This window comes from Ochotona princeps, chromosome 4 (assembly GCF_030435755.1).
Source record: "Ochotona princeps isolate mOchPri1 chromosome 4, mOchPri1.hap1, whole genome shotgun sequence".
In the NCBI taxonomy this organism is placed as follows: Eukaryota; Metazoa; Chordata; class Mammalia; order Lagomorpha; family Ochotonidae; genus Ochotona; species Ochotona princeps.
The window spans coordinates 48,637,054-48,661,937 of record NC_080835.1 but is presented as its reverse complement, the minus strand read 5'-3'; the positions used below and the strand labels follow the sequence as shown (position 1 = coordinate 48,661,937).

At 41.4% G+C, this 24,884-nt stretch overlaps 1 protein-coding gene across 9 annotated transcripts in view; it reads left to right on the top strand.

Annotated features, from left to right (window-relative positions):
- PPFIBP2 (PPFIA binding protein 2) overlaps positions 1-24,884 on the top strand; it is a 164,003-nt gene that overhangs the window by 102,820 nt on the left and 36,299 nt on the right. For 7 of the 9 annotated variants that reach the window (XM_058663441.1, XM_058663443.1, XM_058663447.1 and 4 more), the window contains 3 exons: positions 9,041-9,172; positions 19,636-19,818; positions 22,697-22,789. In XM_058663441.1, coding sequence (XP_058519424.1) covers positions 9,041-9,172; positions 19,636-19,818; positions 22,697-22,789 — 408 coding nt within the window. The remainder of the gene's footprint in view (positions 1-9,040; positions 9,173-19,635; positions 19,819-22,696; positions 22,790-24,884) is intronic. The other 2 variants (XM_058663445.1, XM_058663446.1) reach the window with 1 other exon arrangement.

Sequence of the window (24,884 nt, the reverse complement as noted above, 5' to 3'; positions counted from 1 at the left end):
CATAGGTGTTCTAATTGGAGGCTAAGTAGTTATCCTTGTATAGTCATCTTTACTATCATTTACAATGGGTTTTTGTTTATTTTTTAGTAAAAATGTCATAATTGAGGTAACTATTCTTTTATAAATAGTTTTATTCTCATAGATAATGAGCTGCACTTTTTGGGAATGTTGAATTTTTGTCAAAAGCCTTTTCAAAATATGTTGAAAAGTTAATTAGATTTTTAAATGAAATAAATTACTGTAACATATAACTAATAGGTTTCCTTAACTTAAATCATTCTTGCATTTGCTCTTTTTTTGAAAGTCAAACTGTGATTGAAGCGTATGCTTTGTAGCTCCTGATATAATACCTGGCACGGAAGATGCTCATTAGTGATTTAAAGAACAAAAGTCAGTCTGTTAAAATGAATGGATGCAGTTAAAGGATTGCTTATAGTCTTTCTCCCCAAACACTTATTTTTTTTTTATTGCTGTGATCAGCGTAAAAATAAAATCTTTCTTAACAGCAAAATGATGAAGACAGGCTTTACATTCTGCATTTGGTCTGGAAATAACTGTCTTGCTTCTGGTGTGTGCTAGAATTCTTGATGGCATGAGCAACTTTAAAAAAAGGACAAGTCAGTCTTGTTATGAATCTGTCTTCATAAAAAACTAATTCTAACAGCTAAGAAGCTGTTCATTATCTTCATTGTTGATTAATAAGTTACCAAATGTTTGGCTGCATTTGTTTTTTTCTAGATTATATGCATTTCTCTTGCTGATAATTATACCAAAAGTCTGAGTAGTCAAAGGAATTGAATTTTCTTTTTTCAAAATAGGATATTTTGAAGGCCCAAGAAAGAAAATTGGTCTCCTGGTCTGTACAAAGTTTGGTTTTGCAATAGGAAGGATAACGGAAGGTGGTTATGGAGAGTTGTAAACAGTCTAGAAAGAGACCAAGAAAAATTGAATGGAGCCTGGAAGATATGAAAATATCAGGGTGCTGATGTTTCAGGGGCTAAAAATGTCAGGGTACTGATGTTTCAGGAGCTGAAAATGTCAGGGGGCTGGTTTTATCCTTCAGGTAAGACCTGGAAGGTAGCCACATAATAGGAGGAGATCGGAGAATAGCTGCATTGTACTGTCGTGAGTTATCTGTCTGCCTGCCCTGGCTTCTCTTCCGGAACGCTGTGCAGTCTCTCCCTGACAGCATTTCTACTCCATTGTCAAGAGTGTCTGTAACAAGAAATCTGATGTTGGTGTCTAGCACCACCTAGGAACAGGCTGTCTTGTCCCTCTAAGTGTTATCCATCTAAGCAATTACATTTTAAACTTTGTGAAAGTTTAAAAGCACAATCACTTTCGATATCCTGTTTATTCTAAGCCCTCTTTCCTTTTTTTCCTCAAATTTTTCTATTATTTTTAACTTATGTGTAAAATTGTATATGTTTATGTAGTTACCAAATGATGATTTCCCATGTGCATAGACTATATGTTCAAATTAGGGCATACATATCTGTGCAATCATTTATTATTTATTTATAGTGAAAATGTACATAACTTTTTCTTCTACCTTTTTAAAATTACCTTTGTCACCTTACTGTGTATATGAACACCAGAACTTTCTCTCCTACCTAGTTACATCTTAAATCTCATGCATTAATTTTTCTGAAATCCTCCTTTTTTGTGTCCCATGAATGAGGTCATATCAGGCCTGTGGTTTGCCAGTACCATGTGCCACAGAGATGGACGTCTTGACCTGGTCTATTTGGAGTATGGTACTGTTTTATTTGCCTTTTCTGGGTTGTTTGCCACTCCCACGTTTTCAGTATATTCTCATTATTTCCAAGAAAAAGAGGCATGTGATATAGAAATTGTTGAGTTCAAGTTCTAGAACGCATTTGAGCCTCAGCTTTCTCTCATGCATTTGCTGGACTTAATGATGCCAGAGCTTGAGATCATTGAGTTCCCAGATGTAAGTTCCAGGTTGAACATTCAGCTACATGTGATACTATTGCTTTCCTGAAATTAGCTTGATACTGTTTGTATAAATATGTGATTCTTACACCTCTGCACAGCTTGGAGTGTATATGGGTCCTCTGAAAGGAGGACAGGCAATGTCTTATCCTTTTAGGCTAAGATGTCCTCAGCTGCAGGACTGTTAGCTTCTAATGGTAAGATCCAGAATGACTCATGGCCTAGAGGCAGAGAATGGAGGCAAACACCTCCTTCTGCAGCCTGAGTCCATTCCTGCCAAGCCACACCTAGCCTGCTGCTTAAGGAGCTCAGCCTGAGACCATCCCACTGCCCACTGGCACTGTGCTTCCCTGGAGTGGGCTGCTTATGATAACCATGCGTACTGAATGCATCCTCTCTAATGGTGGCGGCTACTATTCTCTTTCTAGCTGACAGCACTCAAATGCTAGATATTCCTGCTTTTCATAAGAACTAGCACTCCAGATATAAACATTTTGTTCCATTTTAAAAACATTGGCAACTAATTTAAAAAAGAAAAATTGTGTGGATCACATAATACACATCTATAGGTTTCACCTGGCCTGTAGACCTCTGATTGGTTACCTTTGCTCTAGATTTTCTAGAGATTCCTCATGGCCACAGTGGCTGAATAGCACCAGGGGGATCTGAGGAAACTCAAACCCTATGCATGGATAGGGTCTACAAAGCTCATCAAGTTATCCCTCTCCAGTGCTGTCCCCTGACCAATGCCAGTTCTCTTCAACAGCCTAAGCTAAGGAAATTAATCCTCACCCAAGTCAAGAACCTCACACTCCTCAGCGTGGCTGAACCAGGCCCAGTTCCTGCTCAGTGCTGCACCAGCTCCCAGATACCTTCTTTTGCATATGAACTCATCCAGCCTCCAGAAGGAGAGAATGTGGAAACCTTTCTTGGGGTTAGATAGGCAAACCTAGAACAAGGAGAATTAGCAGAGTTCTACATGAGCAGCACACAAATTGTGAATACATTCGCAGATGAGTTCATACTTCTTGTCTGCAGTTCTCTGCAGGATGTGGAGTAAGGAGAAGCAGCTACAAGCCTCTTGTAGGACTGCCTAAGGCAGCGCTCTGAGTTGCACTGGGCATGCTTCTCCCAGAAAAACTTCACCAGTAAAAGCATTCTTCAGGAAATGTAAAAGTGGATCTTGAAGGAGGCACAGCCTGAGTAAGTTTGTACTTCTCTAGACAGTCTGAGGCTGGGTTCCCAAGCTCACACCACTGGATGGTACCTCTCTGGTCATTAAGCAAGGTCAAGACATTGCCCATCATGACACACTGAAGCCATGAGAGACCAGGGCCAGAATCACACTTCAGGAGTTCAGGCATGGACTTGTGATCTTCTTGTGACTGGTTCAGACCAGTATTACAGAGAGTGCCCTCCACATTGGAGTATTTGAGGTTCCTGGTAGTGTCTTCTAAAGTGGTCTCTGTGAACACTTGGGTCCTGAGATTGATGATCTTAGGGAAGAAGCTGACACTATTTGTTGGATAGAAGGCTTTTCACACAGCTGGTAGTCAATTGGAGCATGTGTTAGAGATGGGATATTTGCAGATGTAATCAGTGTCAAGAACAGACATAGTGGACTGGCACTGTTGCATAGTGGGTTAAGCTTCCACCTATAATGTTGGCGTTCCATGTGGGCACTGGTTTAAATTCTGGCTGCTCCACTTCTGACCTAGCTCCCTGGCAATGAGTCTAGGAAAGCAGTGGAAACCATGCATATGGGAAACCCAGGTGGAGCTCAAGACTTTAGTTTGTCGTTGCAGTCATCTGGGAAGTAAACCAGTGGGCAGAAGGGATGTGTGTGTATGCTCATATGTGCACACATATGGCTGTCTCTGTCACCCTCCCTTTCAAATAAGTAAGTGTTTAAAAGAACAGAAATGATGTCATTGTCAGAAGGAAGTCATTGTAAAGGAGCACAGTGATGAGGACATAGCCTGCTCCTGGGATGCTAACCCCTGCTTTTCCTCCAACCCAAAACTTCAGGGTTTAGGCAGCTTAACTGTTTTGATTGCCTTTGAGATGAATATTGAAGGAGACATTTGTAGTGGCATGGGAGTAGTGGATGTGAGCTTCTGTAAACTGGCCATATGTTGTTGGTCTGGGAAAGCCAGTGAGCCTGTTTTCTTACTTGTTAAGAAATGAACCATCACTCAACGGCCAGTGTGAGTCAGATACAGAGCAGGGGTTATAAGGGCTAAGCACAGGCCTGGTACTTGGCTGATGAATTTCTCAGAACCTTTAAGGTGTTTCTGTCTCAAAGAGAATATTAAGCAGTTGTGGACATGACCTTGTGGAAGCATATATCTGTTTGAGGAGGTAAAGCACTGAGTTGCAAATGAAACATCAATTTTCCAAGTTGTTCCTAAAATTCCCTCTGGAAGATTTCTGAGACTGAATAACCAGTTTCTATAAGTTTACTTCATTTGATATTGGATTTAGGGATCACAGTGTGGAGCAGACATGAGGTTCAGAGAGATGATTTAATTTGTGGGGCTGAGACTAGACTCCAACTTAAGTTAACAACAAGCCCCTCTTGTCTGCAGGGTGTTTTGCATGAAAACAGCTTTCCAGCCAGGCCTGGACCTTTTACTTCAAAGGGCAAAGGGACATATTTTTCCTTTCATGTCTTTCCATGGCCTGTTCTTTTATTCTGGTTTCAGATTGCCAATCTGGCTACAGTCGTCTGTCATTGGTCAGTAATTCCCTGGGTCATATTCCACAGTCAAAGATGGAGGTAATTGCTTCAACATGTGGTCCACTAAGGAGAGGATAAGTTAAAAGGCAAATTATTTTTATCAGCTCTAGTCAGAACCTGTGCTTTGGAAGGAGGAAATGATGGGTTTTTGTGAGATGTAAACTTACTTTCATCTCTGAGAAAGGAGAGGTACTTGGCCTTCTGGAAGTGGTTAGTGATAGTGATGAAGCAAGGGGGGGGTGAGTGATGATTTTTCTTTATTTTTTTTTCTTAAGCTTTATTACCCAATTTCATGGTCCTTTGCAATGAGTTAAGCAAAACAGCCTCCTAGTTCCTCTGTTCTCTCATTTATGTGATGAGTCTTCAAAAAGTCCACAGAAAATGTATATTATTAAAAAACCTATGTGTGGATTTCAAATTTATCTTTCCCCCTTGTAATTCCATTTTCCATGAGCCTTTTCAAATCCCTTTAGACCAGAAACTTTGAGACAGAAGCAGAAAGTTGTTTATGAAGCCTTGGTCCCTTCCCCTAGCCCTCTGCCTCCCTCACTTTTGATCCCCAGGCTGTGTGACTATGAGAGATCCCAGAAGATCCAACCCTGGAGGGTAAGTTGTCTATACTGGGGCAAGCTTGCCACAAGGGTGCTTATAGGTTGGATCCCAAGCTGATGGGTCTTGGTGCTGAGGCCTAAAGCACCCAAAAATGTTCTCCTTAAAGGGTAGACAGATTAAAAGGAACCAGTCATGGAAATGGAGAAAGACAAGAAGATGAAGAAATTCTGAAACAAATGATATGAAGTGGCAAGAATCAGCTTGCATGTAGTGGATGGAATGTGAGTTAGTTAAGAGCTGAGGAGTAGAAGTTGTATCTGAGAGCCTGGAGATTGGTCACCACAACTGATGTTATTTCTGCGCTGTACTTGGTAAAGGCATAAACCAGGTTCTGGCAGGCAGATGTCTTGCTGAGAAGTGATGGAAAGATAAGACAGCAGGGATAAGAGTTAACCTGGAGAGCTTAACCTGGAGACTGAAAAATGTCCCAAAGCAGGAAGGTCAGTCACATGGTAGATAAGAACAACTTCTGGAAACATAATGTCTTTTGATGTGTGACTTGGAAAGCTTACTGATCCAGGGAGCAATTCTGTAAGGTCAAAGAACCTGACAGCAAAGATGTCAATGTACAGTTAGGCCAGATCCATCTTAGAAAGGAGTTATCTGCTAGTTTTCTCCAAGAAATTTGAAATGAATAAGAGATTATTCTGGGAAACTTTGAAATGGAACTGAAATTCAGTGAATGACGAGATGAATTTTATCTTTTCAGTAAATAGAGAAGATTGAGAAGAAGGTGATGGTAGACTAGAGTTTAGGGCTCAAGGACAATAGAAAAGATTTTGAATAATCCCCGAAGGGAATCATCCAGAGATAAACACAAAATTTTCCAGGAAATATTGAAAAATAAAGTATAATTAAATCTTATAAATTTATATTGAAGGCAGTTGGTATCTTTCATTGACTTTCACCATCTATTCTCAGGCCATGGGGAATGGTAAACAAACACACATTGACCTTGGTGGAAGGATGAGTTGGGTGAAGACTTTTCTGGTATAGATTTGAGTACAGTTAAAATGACTAATTTTTAAGGTATACAGTGGATAAGGAAACAAATATATCAAAGGAAGTTGATAAACCAGGAAAATGGGAGTTACACAAGAAGAAATTAAAGACCTCAGTAGCAAGTGGCACAGTTGAAAGGTCAGTAGATTGTATCTAGAGGAGAGAGAGAATTTCATAGCTGAAATTTTAGAAGCAGAGCAAACATTCTTAGTAAAGATAAGGGCCACATTGCAGCCAATGCTGCTGAAAAGCTGAGAGGAATTGGAAGCAAAGCATTGGAACTGAGATCCATGTGAAGCCACAGTGGACACTGAGTTGAAGAGACATTAACTAGGATGTTGAGACTGCTGAGGAGACAGAATGCACCTGCAGTAGGTAGAAAAGCTGTTGATCAAAAAACAAAAGCATCAAGAAAAGTAAGAGACTGTTTTGTTACTGGATATTTGTGGATAGTATGTTATGATTGGTGGGACTACCTTGGATGGGGTGGATGTTGTGGACCAATGGAGGGAACAAATATTGATGGAAGCAGTCTTGAAATACAGAGAAAGTTGTTCTGGAAATTAGAATTTGGGGTGGTGGGATCAGAGTGCTATCCACTTGAAGTGGCCGGGAAGAATACAATGTAATGTACCGAAGCAAAGTTAATGTTGAAAGTAGAAGGAGGCTATATGCTGAATTCCCACTGAGACACATGTTTAATTACCGTACGTAAGTGGTTAAAAAGGCCTTGCTGGGATGAAGATGGGAAAGTCAAGCTGAGTTGGGATAAAACTTTGTTGAGGTTACTTTTGAGACCAGGAACTAGAATAATAATTACTAATGACAAGGACAAGGGGAGATGATCTTGAAAGGTAGAAGCTCGTGCTAATGCATATGTTAGGAGGCTTGAAGTATGCAGTTTATTAATAGTTAGCTATATAAAATTAACTTAGCTTAGGTTTCTAATTAAAACACTAGTGTATACAACTTGATTGCCACTTGGAATGTTGATGTGACCAATTGAAATGGCTAATTGGAATCAATTAAAATATTATCTTCATCGGCTGGGACACTGACATGGCCAATTATAACTCAGTTATTAAAGTAGCTAGAGGGATTTAAGAAATATTGGAAGTAGAATAAACTCTTAGCTTTTGGGAGAGAAATATTCTGAGGGCTTTTTGAATCTCTCAAATAAATGCTGAGTGTTAGTCCATAGATAGAACTGTGTGAATGTGGTGTTAAGATACAACAGGGCTTTGTTTTAATTTTCTTCTGTGGATGTTGGCTGTGGTAAGTATTTAAAAACTTATTTATTGAGTAAATAAAATCTCATGAAGAATTTTTGTTATTGTTAGAATCTCGATTTTATAGAATAATGGTTATTATCTTATGTGCCTTCATATTTGTGGTTGTTCCTTTCCCCCCTTTGCATTAGCAGCTGAAAAGCTCACATATAAATTATAACCCAAGTCTAACTGCTTATAGAACGTTGTGGTAGGTTTCTCTACCAGCTGTAACTCTGGCTTCAACTTCTTTTCCTGTATGCTTTGACTTTTATGATTTTTATCTTTTTATTTGTAATATCTATTTTTGCCAACTGATTTAAATAATACTTAGTACAAGACAGGTAGAAGTAAGGCTGGTGAGATTGACAGAGAATGAGGTGATAGAGAAAAAGAAGCAGATAAGGAAGGGGAGTTGGGAGAGTAAGTGGCATGTTCAGCTCTTCAGGACTCAGAGAAGCAATCATTCCTGTGTGCACCCAGAGAAGAATGGCTTGTGGCCCTTCATGGCCTGTGTAGCTTTAGGCACTAAGGCCTTTGTAGATACCACTTACTTGTTAAACCTTATCATCTTGAGTGGATGTTTCCTGGGCTCAGTGAAAATTTGCTGATGGCCTTTTTTCTCTATATTGAAAAAAAATATTTAAACTCTTTGCTGTTTGGCAAGCAGTATGACACATTAGGCAGAAATGAGTTCTGGAATTAACTAGACCTTGTTTTGAAAACTAGCTCTGCTGCTTATTGGCATGTGACCTCAGCCAAATATTTATGTAGCTTTTCTGCACTTAGTTTTTAAAATGCTCTTCCTTCTGCTGGTTCACTCCTCAAATGGTTGTGAGGACCAGAGCTGTGCCACTCATATGGGATGTCCGCACCACAGGTAGAGTTGTAGCTTGCTCTTACACTACGCCAGTCAGAGCCCTTTCTGTACTTATTTAGCCTTTTGAACTTATCCCCTCATCTGTAAAATCAAGATATTTTTACTGCCAAATATCTGAGAAAGTTTATCCTGGCAATGTATGTTAAAGCACCTAACAATGCGTGGCAAGAGAAGATACAGAAATTTTAGTTTTTAAAAAATACGTTGTTGACACGAGTTTATTTGTTTTGGCAGAAAGGACCTGCTGCTTTGTCTTAAAAATAGAGGAGAAATTTTTTTTTATTGAGTGTACATATCCATTTCTCTGTACTTGCAAATATTGAATAATGGTTTTTGTGAGCAAATGAGAGATACCACTCACGTTGTCTTTCAGAACACAGTGGGTGATATCAGGGGCTAGGCTATCTCTGAGTGATCCAGTGTGATTGCAGACCCAGAGACTCTAATGGGTCTGTGGCACATAAGCAACAGTCTCAATTCTGTGATGTCCAACATATGGCTTAGACAGTGCTTTATATTCAGAGCTAGAGCTGTCTTTGTTGCCATGGTGATTGGTGATTTGAAGCTTGTTTTTACTTGCAGGAGCTGCTAAGTCGCACATCTCTTGAGACCCAGAAGCTCGATTTGATGACCGAAGTTTCTGAGCTGAAGCTCAAGCTGGTTGGCATGGAGAAGGAGCAGAGAGAGCAAGAGGAGAAACAAAGAAAAGCAGAGGTGGGTGTGATATGCCGAATCCTAGGGGAATCTTGTATTATCATAAACTTAGATCTGGGGAAATTATCCTAATATGGACTTAGGCCATCTGGTCAACCTCAAACCTGGCAGCCCTTGGGTGCCACAAGTATCTATGCACTAGAGGAAGAATGTTTTGTTAATACCAAGTTATCGCATTTTGCTGTAGCTGCAAATTTTTCAGCAATACCCAAACCACTAAGTTCTGGCTTTCAGGCTCTATCCTCCCTCAAACTGCTGACAAGGATGGAAAGGGAAGCAGTGGCAAGGGAAGGACCAGGGCAAACCTGGGGGACACAGGATGTCTTCTGTGAGAACCAGCTGATTAGCCCCTCAGTGGGCTATTGTCACAATATCCAAGGACACTGGAGACTTTTTCTTTCAATGTGCACTTTACTGACCCACATGCTAGTCCCAGGGGATTGGCTTCTTTTCTTATGATGGGTCATAAGGGTGAACCGGGACACAAACCTTGTAGAGGTTTTGCATTTTGTCTTTCAGACTCCACATGCTATAGGTTGGAGTATGCCAGAACTCTTTTTGAATATGTATTTAGCAAATTTGTAGGCTCATTTATTTGAGAAAGCAGCCTGTTTAAGTCTAGATCACCATCTTCCTTTGTTTCTCCGTTCACATCCTTATAGTCACTCCTGGTAATGTGAGATATAAAGGAGCTATGTTTTATGTTTGGAACCCCATGGCTGATACTCTTTTTTCTTTTTTTCCTGTTCTAGAAGTTTATTCTTTTTTTTTAATTTTTGATAATTTTTTTTTACAATCTATATAGTTAATTAGGGCAAAAAGGTTCAAGGGTTACAGGAAAGTGGATAAGACTATTCTTTCCACATTGTTTTTTTCCTGTATCTGGGGTAAAGGGGGAGATAAAGGGAGAAGCCCCATCCAGTCTCCCACCCACCCCAGGTCCCTGATATGGGGCATGCTCTGAGGGTCTTGCTCAAGTGGCTTTGATAGTTCAACAGTTATGAATTGCTGCCAAACTCGCCATTCCAAGCATGATGAAATCTCTTCAGAATCCACTGATTGACATAGTCCACCTTAGAATCTCCGTTTGCCCAGTTTTTCACGGTCAACATATGGTTGGGGTAGTTGATTGATTTGTTCTGTCTTCTGTTGTGATGCCAGGTATCCTCTGCAGGTTCCGATGGACTGCCATATCCTCCATGTGCAGCTAGTTATGCTCTCCACTGCTCCATCTGAGCCTCTGAGGAGGCTCTACTCTGGCACTTGCATTCCATGGCAGTTCATTTGGGGAGGTCCCAAAAGAAACTTTGAGGTGAAACCAAACCAGATTCTTGTGTGTACTTGCAAGTGCATGGCCCAGTACAGTCCTCGCCCCAAGCAGATGGTGGTTGCAATTGCTGGGTCGGTTCTGTTTCCAGCCCTGTCTTTCACTGGAACCAATGGGTGTTGCAGTCCAGCCTGATTCTGCCCAGCACACACTCGGCCCTCACATAAACCAGTGGGAGCTGCAGCCTAGTTGGAGCGACCCACAATAACCCCCACCAGGTTCCTGTGCTTGCCAGTATGTGCAGCAGACTAGTCCAGTCTGTCCCACATCCCATTCAGCTCTCATACATGTCAATGGGCATTGAAGCCTAGTTCAACCTAACCAGCTCCACTATTCAGTCCATACACATGCTGTTGGGTGCTTTTCTGTCTAGCCATGCCTGCCTCTGTCCTGGTTTTCTTGCTCAAGAGGGAGGAGCCCCTGTTTCCCTTGTAGGCCACTCCCTCTCCTGGATCATGCACTCTCTGGTGGTTCTGGAATTTGACTTGACAGATATAGCCTCCAGTGCCAGCCCCTGCCAGCTGATGCCATGACTGATATTCTGATCTAATTTCACAGCTTTGTGAACCTCAACAAGTTAACTACTTAATCACTTTGAACCTCAGCTTCTTTATTTGGATTACTCTGCGGTAAAGTCTAAATAAAAAGTTAGATATCAGTATAACAGTTGGTATTTTGTAGGTGCTTTGTTGTCTCCTTGCTCTGTTTAGACATCTCCAAAATCTATAAGGGGACATTGTTCCTTTCTGATAAATGCCAATGTTATTGTTCACTGATACCTGCTATATTTTTCTGTTGTCTGTGGAAACCCTTGTGATTAGGACACTTCTAATGTGTGAGGCCCAGTTCTTATGTTGGTTTTGAGAGCATGTTCATTAGTAAGAAGTATGGTTGCCTAAAGCAGATAGTCTACAGTGAGCTGAAGATAATAGCTTCTCTTGAAAAAGTGCAAGCTAGGGCCTGGCATGATAGCCTGGTGGCTAAATCCTTGCCTTGAACATGCCAGGATCCCATATGAGCCACTGTTCATGTCTCAGCTGCTCCATTTCCCACCCAGCTCCCTGTTTGTGGCCTGAGAAAGCAGTAGAATATGGCCCAAGGCTTTGGGACCTTGCACCTGTGTAGGAGACCCAGAGGAGGCTCCTGGCTCCTGGCTCCTTGTTCTGGTTTAGCTTAGCCGTACCTGTTGAGGCCAGTGTGAAACAGTGGACGCAAGATATTTCTGTCTCTCCTCTCTGTAATAATGCCTTTCCATAAAGATAAATAAATCTTAAAACAATGAAAAAAGAAAAGAAAAAGTGCAGGCGAATGTATGAGATCTCCTACTTTAATCCAACTGAGCTATTCATTAGCGTTGTGATCCTGGGAAAATTTTTTAATTTCACTGTTTTTTCTTTTGTGAGATGGATTTAGCAGTACTTCATCTTTCTTTGATTATTCTGCAGAGGATGTGCAGCCCTTGGCATAGTGCTCGACATGTGGCAGTGGTCAGGTTATATTGATCACTTACTGATAATGGTGTTAAGCATAGTAGAAATGGAAATGCAGACTTATACAGAGTTTATATACTGCCAAAAAATCACACGTACTAAAAATTGATCTGTGTGAGATATTGAATGGATTCTGCTTCTAAAACAGTCAAAAAGACTGAACTGAATTTTCTCCTGGCTTTGAGTTGTTTTCCAGTGTTTCAAGAAAATGTGATTACATGTGAACTTTGGGCGCAGAATTCAATAAACTGTGAGAAGGCAGAGAATGAACTCAAAACCACTTTTAAAAAGAGAGGAGAGTTGTTAGATCACACAACTTAAAAATCCAGAGTTTAAAATGTCCACCGGGAGTCCCAACAATTACTCCGTGTCACTAGAGCAAGTCTTGTATTTCTTGGCTCTGATTTAGCCTTCCTCTCAGGAAGATTGTCTCCCTGTGGTGACAGAGGTAGCCATGTGGCTCCAGACTTGGCAACTCCCATAGAAAGAGAGATGTTGTTTTCAAAGCTTCCAGGAAAAGTGCCAATATTATATCTCATTGGGCCAGTTTAGATCACATGGCTCCCTTTGCACTAGTTGCTACAAGAATCACATATGACACTCTGTGGCGCATGTGCGAGTCGATCCCTCTGTGCAAGACTGCGGAGGTAGTACCACACGGGGACAACTGAGGCCTTTACGGGGGAGTCTGGAAAGAAGGGGAGCTCCTATGGGACAAATACCACTAAAGCAGTCGTTTTACTTTTTGCTTCCGTTCTTTCTGAAGGTTGTTTTTAAAGCTAATTTTTTTTTTTGTTTTCCCTTGCATAAGACAACATAGTTCCTGAGCCTCTGGATAACAGAGGCTAAGAGATAACAGCCCTTAGAGATAACAGCCCTTACCAGTTGCTAGTACAAATATTAGGTTTCCAAGTGCAGGAATTTTGCAGGCTGTTCAAACCTGTGATAATCAGTGAGCAGTCAGTGACCTAAAACAAGTTTCTCATTCTTGTAATTGAGCATAGTCTTCACTGATAGGTCCAGATCTCTGCCTCTGTGGCTGTCAGGAGCAGCAGGGAGTGCAACCACGTGGTACTGCAATGGAGATGTTTGCTTCAGGTGACATTTTGCTAGCTAAGGTCACCAGGGGTTGCAATTGCAAGAATAAGGGGAATGCTGCCTCCCTTTGTACATTGCTGCTGTTTTTCTAGTGAGTGTGTTTAGCCTAAGGGCTGATTGCCTGTGGTTTGGAAAAAGCAGGGCTTCTTTCTTTTCTTTCCTTTCCTTTCCTTTTCTTTTCTTTTCTTTTCTTTTCTTTTCTTTCCTTTTCTTTTCTTTTCTTTTCTTTTCTTTTCTTTTCTTTTCTTTTCTTTCTTTCTTTCTTTCTTTCCTTTCTTTTCTTTTTCTTTCTTTCTTTCTTTTCTTTCTTTCTTTCTTTCTTTCTTTACTTCCTTCCTTCCTTCTTTCTTTCTTTCTTTCTTTCTTTTCTTTTCTTTTCTTTTCTTTTCTTTTCTTTTCTTTTCTTTTCTTTTCTTTTCTTTTCTTTTCTTTCTTCTTCCTTAGTGTACTTCAGGCTTTTCTTAAATTCCATTTCATGTTTCAATGACAAAGGAGGATGCTATTCACTACAGCATCACAGACTGCTCTTTCTGCTCGGATAAAGATCACCCTACATCAGTCACGTTGTAGAGAAGGGTAAGTCCTGGTGTGGCTGAAAGACCTGAGGACTTGGAGACACAGATTTCTTGATGTCTGGCTGTGTGCAGGAGTCAGTGAGTGGCCTGTGTGAGATACTGGTAAACAGTACATTTCATGTTTATTTTACCTTTTCCTGTCAGCTGGCAGCAAAGTTTCTGGCTCATAAAATGCTCAAATCACTGTGTGTATTCCTAAGAAGTAACGTTGCAGAAGAGCAATTGATGTGGAAAATAAATACCAGAATTAAGATGATGGAATATGAAAGATGCCGAAGCCAAGGAAAATATCTGTGTGGCACACCAGATCAAAGGCACATTAATCAGAAGCCTTTTCCTCAAGGAAGGGGATATGGGGCTCCTGCCCACTGGGAGTTCGGGGCTCTAGAGCTGGATCCTGTAGTGGAGTTGGAAGTTTCTGCATTCATTTTCTGCCGGAGTCTACCTCCAGCCGAGAGTTCGGAGCTCGGAAAGGGTGCATGGAGTCGGCGATGAAGAAAGACACAGACACTGACACTTGGAGCGTTCTCACAACAGCCCAAGAAAAAGCTGTCCTTTTTATTTGCTCAAAACCTCACAAGCTTCTGCACAAGCAACTAATTATTTTATTTTTACTTCAAGACTAAGGGGGCATGTACAGACATTTGGTCACTCTGTCTGCACTTCAAGGCTAAGCAGGTGTCCCCAGAGATAATTCTTTAAAACACTGTATTCATATTCTTCAAAGCAAGCCATTATTCATTCTTCAACAGTAGCCATGGAGCAGCAGCCAGGACTCCAAGGCCAAGGCACATGCGATTACCTGCTAATCAGTAGTACGTTCCTACCACATTTCCATTTCTACAATTTGTTCATTATTCAATGGGAAAATAGTTTACAAGGGGAAAAAATATAATTCTAAAAACAAAAATTACAAATATTAAATCCCTCTACAACTATAGACCCTGCAACCCCATAAATAAAACAATAATCAAAAACATTTTTCTTTAATAAAAGCATCCTTAATTCCTCTAGCTAAAAATTATAAAAGTGGCTAAAACAGCTACATTTTCTATGCTCCAAAAAATTGCAAAAACAGGCTAGCCTATAAAATAACAATAACTATACTTATTGCCATAGCAATTTCAGCTCTCACTCCCATCACTTGCATTCCCGTGGGTCCACTGGGTGCTACCTGACTGGCCAGGCCCTGGAAAGGAGGCACATCCGCCTCACCTGTGACCTCCTGTCTTCCTGCTGCCTCCTGGCCTTGAACCAGTCATTATTTTAGGGCAGGGCACTCGTGCAGTGCTCCCTACAATTTTCCAGAGCAGGAATCGAGGATGTGCTGGGAATGAAGTTGTCCCAGTTAATCAGGTATACACACGAGCAGGAAGAGATCTAGAAGGAAACTTAAATACTTCCTGGGAGAAATTGGAATTTCATCCCACTAAATGGTGCTACCACTACCCCTTCTTTCTTCCCATGGCCACGAACTTGGAAGGAAGTTCCTGAACTGGGACAGCCAACACAATAGGTGTGTAATGCAGAACGAAGGCTACGAAGTTGTTTGTTCAGAGTGGAATTGACTTGACAGGCAGTTTTATTATTCTTGTTTTAATTTTGTTTGCTTATGGTTATTATGGTAAATACATTCCTGCAATTCAAAGATGAAGAGGCAAGGGTTAGGTGCATCAGGGTAAGCCACTGCTTGGGATGCCCTCACTTCATATTGGAGTGCCAGTTTGAGCCCTATATTCTGCTATTGCATCCTGGGCCAAAGAAAATGATTGCCAAGTGCTTGGCCTCTGCCACCCAAATGGGAGACCTGGATATTGCTGCCTCTTGGCTTTGTGGCTGTGTGGACATTTTAGAAGGAAACCAATGAATGGAAGACCTCTCTCTCTCTCTCTCTCTCTCTCACCACATACCTTGCATTTTAAGTAAATGAAAATAATAAAAATAAAAAATCCACATTTTAAAAATGAATAGCTCAGAAGTACAAATAGCAAAAATTTTTATCTGTCTCTGTCCTTCAGGTCAAGATTCAGGGACCAGTGCTTGTTTACATACATACTCCCATAGTTATCTTAGGACTAGATAAGCAAATTCATGTGGATATACACATATATTCTCTCACTCTCTGTCTCATACACTATTTTTGTGCAAGTACATTTTATTATTCTCAACTTTTCCTTTTAAATTTAGCAGCACTCTTGGAGTTCTTTTCATACCAAGTACAGTAAAAAAGAAACCTCTTCATTCATTTATGTCTGCATACATTCCATTACCTGACTAAACTGCTTAAGCAGTTTTCCTTCAAGGTGCTTTAGGTTATTTCCAAGTTTTTGGCACTGCAAATAATGTTAGGAGCAGATGTTTGGAGCAGTTAGGTTGGTGGTTCAGATGTCCATATCTATATCAGAATGTCTGGGTGTAATATGTGCCTATGGCTCCCAGTTCAAGCTTTTTGATGATGTTGAATCTGAAGGGCAGCAGTGATGACTCAGATGATTGGTTTCCTGTTAGATGTATTAGAGAACTGATTGCAGTCCTAGCTCCTGTCTTCAGCCTCAGCCCATCCCTGACCATTTGCAGTCATTTTGTGTGAAGCAGTGGATGGGAACACTTGCTCTTGCCATTCTCCTCTCTCGTCTCTCTCCTCTCCTCTCTCCTCTCCTCTCTCCTCTCCTCTCTCCTCTCCTCTCTCCTCTCCTCTCTCCTCTCTCGTCTCCTCTCCTCTCTCCTCTCCTCTCTCCTCTCTAGTCTCCTCTCCTCTCCTCTCCTCTCCTCTCCTCTCTCCTCTCTCCTCTCCTCTTTCTTCTCCTCTCTCCTCTTCTCTCCTCTCCTCTCCTCTCCTCTCCTCTCCTCCCTGCCCTTTGTCTCTTGTAATGAATAATCATGCATTTTTGTGACAGTATTGGAGTGCAATCAATGCAGCAAGGGATACCTGTACTTGAAATTTTGATATTTCCAGACTTCCCTTTATAATGTCTAGAGAGTATTTTCCCAACAGCAGTACAGTGTACAGAATGTCAATGTATGAGTTTGAGTTATGGTTTAATTCTCAATTCTAACCTCCTCCTAATGTGTACCTTGAGAGGCAACAGGTAATGGGCTCAAGTAGTTGCATCCCTCACATCCACATGGGCAACCCAGATTAAGTTCTTGGCTTTTGGTATTTGGTCCAACCTCAGTTGTTGCGAGTATTTAAGTGAGTGAACTAGCGAATGGAAATTTTCTCTCTGTTTCTCTGTAAGATAAATGAAAACAAAACAAAATTAAAAGATGGCAAGAGGGAATTAAATTGAGCGTGAAGGAAGGAAAAATAACTGAGTAAAAATATGAAAAAGTTAACAGATAGGAAGGGGTAAGAAAGACTAAAATGATAGGAGGTGCCCAGGTGCTTCATATAGAATCCTCAAAAAGTCCATGAATGGTTTGAAAGCAAACCATGTTGAAGATAGCAACACAGAGCAACAGTTCTAAACTGATATGTATTCTCTGGGCTTCATGATGTGGAGCCCAAAAATGTAATGAAATTATAAAAGGGCCTATGTTTGACAAGGTAATTAGGTCTGGATTATAAATTCTAAATTATAAAGCTAAGTGAAATACTGAGCATGACAATTGACTCCTACTGAAAAATAATAACATGTGGTTAGGAAGGATTAAGGTAGAGTGGCCCAGCAGTTTTGGGGTGCAGCACATGGTCTCACTGAGCAAAGGAGGAACTTGAATGTGCAACGATAGATCCCAGACCAATATGGACCAAGGGTAGTGACGGAAGGAGGGGAGCAGCAGCTACATGATTCCTAAAAATCCTAGATAAAGATAGACTTACTTGAAAGATTTTTCTCACTTGCTTATAGTTTATTCAGAAGGCAGAAATCAAAACTGGGAAAACTGCTATTTTGGCTCTCATATTGTACCAGGGGCCAGTGTTATGTGTGGCACAGTGGATTAAGTTGTTACCTGTGACAGTAACTTCCCTTTTGGGTGCTGGTTTGGAGCCAGCTGCTACAGTTAGAATTCAGCTTCCTGCTAATGCACCTAGGAAAGCAGCAGAAAGTGTCCCCGAATACTTGTACTCCTGATACCTGCATGGCAGACCTGGATGGAGTTCCAGACAGCTGGCTTCTGCCTGGCCGAGACTTGGCTGTTGTGATTTGGGAAGCGAACCAGTGGGTAGAAGATACCTCTGTCTTTCTGTCAATCCTTATCTTTGTAAGTCTGCCTTTAACATGAACAAATAAATCTTTTTAAAAAAATTGACAGAGGAAAGAAGTTAGTTTATGTAGTAAAATGATAGGAACATTGAGACACAGTGGCCATTGTTATGTGATGTTTCATGAAAATGAACAAGTGGAAAACTACACATAGACATGCACTGTAGGCTTTGGTAAATCATAATGTAGAAAGTTAGAAAGAGAAAAGTCAAGAATACTGAGCTGCTTAAAATTGATATAATCCTGACTGTGCCATATCACAAATAATGCCAGTAAGAAGGAAGAACTTAGCAGTGTCATGAGTAACTAGTTTTTTTTTGTTTGTTTTTTGTTTTTTTTTTTTTTAAAGATTTATTGTTATTGGAAAGCCGTATATTCAGAGAGGAGGAGAGACAGAGAGGAAGATCTTCCATCCGATGTTTCACTCCCCAAGTGAGTCGCAACGGGCCGGTGCACGCCGATCTGGTGCCAGGAATCAGGAACCTCTTCCGGGTCTCCCACGCGGGTGCAGGGTCCCAAAGCCTTGGGCCGTCCTCAACTGCCCTCCCAGGCCACAAGCAGGGAGCTGGATGGGAAGTGGAGCTGCCGGGATTAGAACCGGCGCCCATATGGGATCCCGGGGCTTTCAAGGCGAGGACTTTAGCCGCTGAGCCACGCCGCTGGGCCCGAGAGTAACTAGTTTTTAAAGGAACTTGTAAAAAGGACAAAAAGGACGTGTATCAAGGACACTCAACGTGCACTGTATGGTCAGTATAGGGCAGGGAAAACCCTGAAAAAGCATATAATGCTAGGTACAGTAGAAAGCCATTTAAATGAGATCTCTTTATAAGGTTGGAAAAAGGGGGAACAGACTTGATTATTCACTGCCTTGGACAGATACAAAGAACTTGGATTGTTAGTCCCCAAAATGGTTGTTATAAGTACATTTTAAAGAGTCAAAAAAATTAAATGAGTTGTTGAACAACTGGAAATGAACGTTTTCCTCGATTTCTAAAATGCAAAAACAAGTAGATTCTGTAAAATATAGACTGTTAAGTTTGAGGTTGACCTTGTGCTGATTTGCCTGAAGCTAGTGAATAAAGTAGGGATCCACACCCACCAAGAGTGAGACGTGTCAGACTGACCTTCGTTTGGCCAATAACAGAAATCCGCATTTCTATAATGATAGACCAGGTAAAACCATACTTCAGTGAGGTGGATCAGTAACATTGCCTAGTGTAGTGTTGTGGATAAGATAGGAAAATGTAGGGGGGAATATATGGCATGTTGGTACTGAATAACTTTAGAGCTGAGTATATATTATCATATGTGAATGTGTATGCCATGTATGTCATATTTACACATATTTGGATGGGGAGTTAGCATATGTATATGGTCACATGTGTGGAGATGTAACAGTGTGTGCATGTTGTGCACCCATATCCCCATATCAACTATTGCTTGTGCTTGGATAAAGAGTTTCTTCTAGACTCTATGTTTCAGTTGTCATCCTGCAAGGCTGCTCGCCCGGGATGGCATAAGGGATGTGGTGGGGGTTTGTCCAAACTCTAGGGCAGGCCATGGAGGGGACACCCTCAGGGAAAACACTGTGTGTTTTGGTTTCTGTGAGGGAAGAAGCTGGCCATTGTAAGTGACTCCTAGGAGCTGCCAGCAGCCCAGCTTCTACACACTTCATTTCTTCCTTCCATGCTTTCTCTTAACCCTGGTATGTTTGAGAGTTGGCTGACCTTCAGTGCTTTTCTCTCCTTTCTTTTCCTTCCTACAGTCCATTCTGAATGTGATCAGTGAGCTGCAGGAGCAGATGTGTAGGCTACAGCTGGACATCCACAGGCAGATTCAAGAGCGCCTGTTACTCAGTAGGGATAACTCAGAGAAGGCAGCGGCTGGTGACAGTGCAGCTGAACCCCAGCCGTGCAGCCAGGACTGTGCCCCTCAGGAGGGGTCACCTGTAGGAAGCACACTTAAGTATATCAGAGCATGCGTGTGTGTTTGGTCTTTCCCTGGGGGAGGGACTGGGGTTCTTCCTAACCAGAACAGAGTGTGGTGTTTTAGCATGGATCTGTTGCCTACAGGCAGAGCTTGGACTCATCCCTCTGGGGATGTGAGGTGGACTCTGGGACCCTTACTGAACAGGGTCTGGGCAGGTGAGGCCAAGTGCTATGCAGGACTTACCTCCCTTAGGACCGGGACTGAGGTATGTCAGATGCTCTGAGTGATGGGGCAGTTATGCAAAGGAAGTCACAGTATTCTCCTTCCCAATTGTGAGATGCAGATACCCATTCTTCCTCCTGGGTGGTAGACAAAATTCACTTTTATTTCACATCATCCCTATTTTATGTAAGAAATCATCACAATATAAAACACATGAAATCTGTTCCCTTTATATAAGCAGATACATTTTAACAATAGAAATTGAATTACCAAAAAAATTAAAAGTTGCATACATGTCACTAGACTATTGTGATAATCAAATAAAATTATGGCCACCAAAAAGTCATGAAAAAAAAAATCAAGTTTATGCCTAGCAAGATTCAAACCCTGTGAGAAAAATAGGAAAAAAGTTGCCCTTAACAGTGAACAATTAAGCCATCCTATGAATTTCAAGGAAAAAGTTCCCCTACGTAATCGAATAAGGGAGATTTCATAATCTCTACAGCATGCATCAACAAGGCACAAGAACTGAGACGACATAGTCTGTGTTCCCACAATGGCAGTCCTCAGACATGATAACCCACACACTTGGATCTGCACCTTTGACATGCCAATTCAGTCCCAGCCTGAAGGATTCAAGCATGGACAGAGAAATCCTCTGCTTCTAGATGTTGGAGCTCCTCAGGCAGTTCCTAGAAAATTCACTGATAACCAAAATAGGTGACCAAAGCCTTGATGTCCAGTGATACAGATCATGGATGTGTTAACCTTAGCTTGGAGGACATTTTGATAAACAGACATTAGCAAATGCTCACCTAAACAATAATGCAGTCTCAGTAAATTGCCTTGCAAAATCCAGGTGTCAGCACTGTCACTTCATGGTGAATTTTCTCACAATGTTCCTAGCTCTAGACAAGTTAAATAATGACTTGAGTTTCAGGTGATCATTCATTTATGCTTAATGTGTACCTGTTATATGTCAGGCATGCTGGTGACCAGAGGAACTGACAGGGAGAGAACTAGCCATAAGCACTCATACACATAAAAGTTTGATTGCAGACTGTGTAAGAGATTGACAGGTTACAGAAAAGAAATGTCTGCAGAGACGACATATTGTAGAAGTTAGGAAGCTTTACTCAGGAAGAGCTGAAGGATGGGCAGAGTTAGCCTGATCAACAGCTCTAGACAGAAAACCCAAGTTGGAAAGAGTACTAAAAACTTTCGATGTGTCAGGGGTATAACTGGGAAGAAATAATGATAAAGAGGCAAACAGGAAGCTGAATCAGGCCAGATTGTAATGGGCATGTGTTAAAGTTTAACATGCCAGGATCTGATGCTTTTTAAATTATGTTATTCCCCTGGAAGTTGTTGGAGTCAGTGGATTTGAAGTTACTGCCTAGGCTACCAACAATAATTACTAGAACAAAGTAGGGGTGGTAGAAATAGAGGGAAAGGAGACATGTGGGTTATATGCTTGGAGGTAGAATTGATAAAGCTTAGTGATGAATTGCATACAAGGGGGGAGAGAGAGAGGCTACAGAGGCAACTCAGGTTTCGGCCTAGGCAATGAAATGGACAAAAAATGTCATTTAGTAAGATGGGTGATTTGGAAATTGAGAGTTCCATTTGGGACCTGACAGTTCTAAGATGGCTGGGCAACATCCATATGGAGATGTTGAGTAGGAAGTCAACTGTATGTGAGTTGAGAGTTCAGAAGCAATAATTACTGCTATGCCAATTCTGGTAGGCACTAGTCAGTAGGAGCAGTTAGTGATTAAGGAAATCTTGGTTCATGGCCATGTGCATAATGGCATCTTCTTTATTGAAGGGGTAGTTTTAAAAGCAAAGACTTGGGAGTCAGATGGACTTGAATTCTGGCTCCTCCATTTACCAGCTATAGTAGCATGGCAAAAGTTGTTTCGTTACCCAAACATTTCCCTACCCAGCAACCTTCAGTGGCTCCCTGTTGTTCAGAGAATAGCATCGGAATCCATATTCACATCTAAGAGCCTTATCAATTGAGTCCCCACTTAGGCTCCCAGCCTCATCTTCCACTTTGTGCTGATATCATCAGATCTTCTCCTGTGCTTCCTCCTGCTGTTACCCCTCCCTATATACCCTCACCCACCTATATTCATGTCTACATTTGGCACCTAGCATTTGTTCTTTTATTGTTTAACTTCTATCCTGCTGGCTTTCAGTTCCTGTATAAAGCCTACCAGGATCACCATGCTCTTCTAGGTTCCAACTCCTTATCAGAGAGGCAGAGACAGAGAGAACACTACTTCCCATGAACCTGCTTTCCCAAACCTTGTCTGCTTAAGAGAAGAAGCTGTCCCCTTTTGGCCAGACTTCTCGTCTTCCTATTTCCTGGCTCCCAGCATATCTGTGCGTGATGTAGACATATCCCATGGAAGATACAGATGTCAGAGGAAGGGACAGGCACAACAGACTTTGAAAAGAACTGTTTTCTCTTATGTCTGGAACTCTAGCGTTTTTCAGTGATCCGACAGGTTCTGAAATACTAACAAAACATCGAGATTAAAGCTCTAAACTATGGAACTTGATGAGGTCGCTGCTGCCTCAGAGCCTTCTGTGCATGAACTTATTAGGCCTAAAGACCCAGCAATTACCTTTAACCATAAGAACTTTGCCTTTCTCCCTGATTCCTCTAGGAGTTACTGCAAGAACTCCGACACCTCAAAATCAAGGTAGAAGAGTTGGAGAACGAACGGAATCAATATGAGTGGAAGCTAAAGGCCACTAAGGTAAAAGACAGAGCTGATACTTATGGGGAAGACACAAATACTTCTGGGAGGAGGGTTTAGGCTCAGACTCAGGATGTCCAGGTTGACATTGTGGCACAATGAGGTAAGCCTGTGATGCAGGCATCCAGTATCAGAGCACTGGTACAAGTCCTAGTCACTCCACTTCAGTTCAGCTCCCTGCTAGTTTTAACCTGGGAAAGCAACAGAAAATGGCAAAAGTTCTGGGCACCTGCAACCAACCCACTTGGGAGACCTAAATGGAGTTCCAGGCTTATGGTTTTGCCTTGGTCCAACCCCAGCTGTCTCAGCCATTTAAGAGGTGAGCCAGTGGGTAGAAGTTCTTTCTCTATCTCTCCTCTCAGTAACTGCCTTTGCAATAAATAGGCACCTAAATTCGACAAAAACTCCTCATGGGGAAAGCCCATATGATTTTGAGCTGCTGAAGTGTAGTAACAGCCTCTGCTTGCTAAAACCTAACACCTGACTAAAGGGGATCCAGAGAGGCTGAGTGAGCAAACAGAACACCAGGAGCCAAACCCCCACAAAAAAACACCACTCTTACCATCTGTCAGTTATTGCTGTTACTATTTTCTGTGTATTTTTCTCTTTCTTTCTGGGTCTCTTTTTCTCTCTTAATTTCTGGTATTCTCCAATTATATGAGAGAATATGCCATGCTTTTTTTCATTTACATTTTTTTACTTCTCATATTACTAAAACACTAATCATGTTGTTAGTATCTATGTAACATTCAAGTATGCAAATGTAAAATAATTTGCAAGACTATTTTTTGGATGATAAAACTGAGATACAGAGATTAATTTTCTTAAGAACTTAACAGCTAGTAAGTACATACCAGATTGATCTGTCTCCTATTTTTACTTGAATGTAGCTTTTTTTTGGGTAAGATTTATTTATTTTTATTGGAAAGTCAGATATACAGATAGGAGGAGAGACAGAGAGGAAGATCTTCTCTCTGAAAGTTGACTCCCCAAGCAGCCTCTCCCCAATCGGCCAGAGCAGAGCCGATCCAAAGCCAGGAGCCCAGATCTTCTGTGTCTCCCACATGGGTGCAGGGTCCCAAGGCTTTTGGGCCATCCTTAACTGCTTTCCCAGGCCACAAGCAGAGGGCTGGATGGGAAGTGGGCTGCCAAAATTAGAACTGGCACTCATTTGGGATCCTGGTGCATTCAAGGCAAGGATTTTAGCCACTAGGCTACTGTGCTGGGCCCTGAATATAGCTTTTTATTTAGAGGAATCCATATCTGTAAATTTTTTGCAGAAAATTCAATTTAAAAATAAGCCTATTGCAGTGCAAAAATATTTGAATTTCATGCAGTTTTTTTTATAACTTTGCACAGACTTTTCAAAAACCTTCTCTATATATAATTTTGGTTTTTCTGTACCAAATAGGCTTATTTTTAAAACCAGTTTTGCTAGAAAAAATTTTTTTGAAAAGATTTATTTATTTTTCTGGGAAAGACAGATTTACAGAGAGAGGAGATACAGAAAGATTTTCCATCTGTTAGTTCACTCCCCAAGTGCATGTAATGGCCAGAGCTGAGCTGATCTGAAGTCCAAAGCCAGAAGCTTCTTCCAGATCTACCACATGGGTGCAGAGTCCCAAGGCCTTGGGCCATCCTCTACTGCTTTGCTAGGCCATAAGCAAGGAGCCAGATAGAAAGTGGGGCAGCCAGGACATGAACCAGTACCCATATGGGATCCTAGAATGGGATCCAAGGCAAGGACATAGCCACTGGGCCATAACACCAGGCCCTGAAAAATTTTTTAAGATTTATTTTTATTTGAAAGGCAGAGTTACAGAGAGGCGAGATGGAGAAATCTTTCATACTATGATTTATATTCCCTAAAATGGCTACTTTGCCATGGTGCTGGCTCTGCTAGAACTTTTTTTTTTTTTTTTTAATATTTATTTAGTTGAGAGAGTTACAGATGGAAGGAGAAAGAGAGAGAGGAATCATTTATCCTCTGGTTCACTCCCCATATGACCACAACAGCCAAGTGTGAGCCAGGCCAAAGCCAGGAGCCACGAAGTTTTTCCAGGTCTGCCACAGGGGTATAAGGGGCCCAAGGACT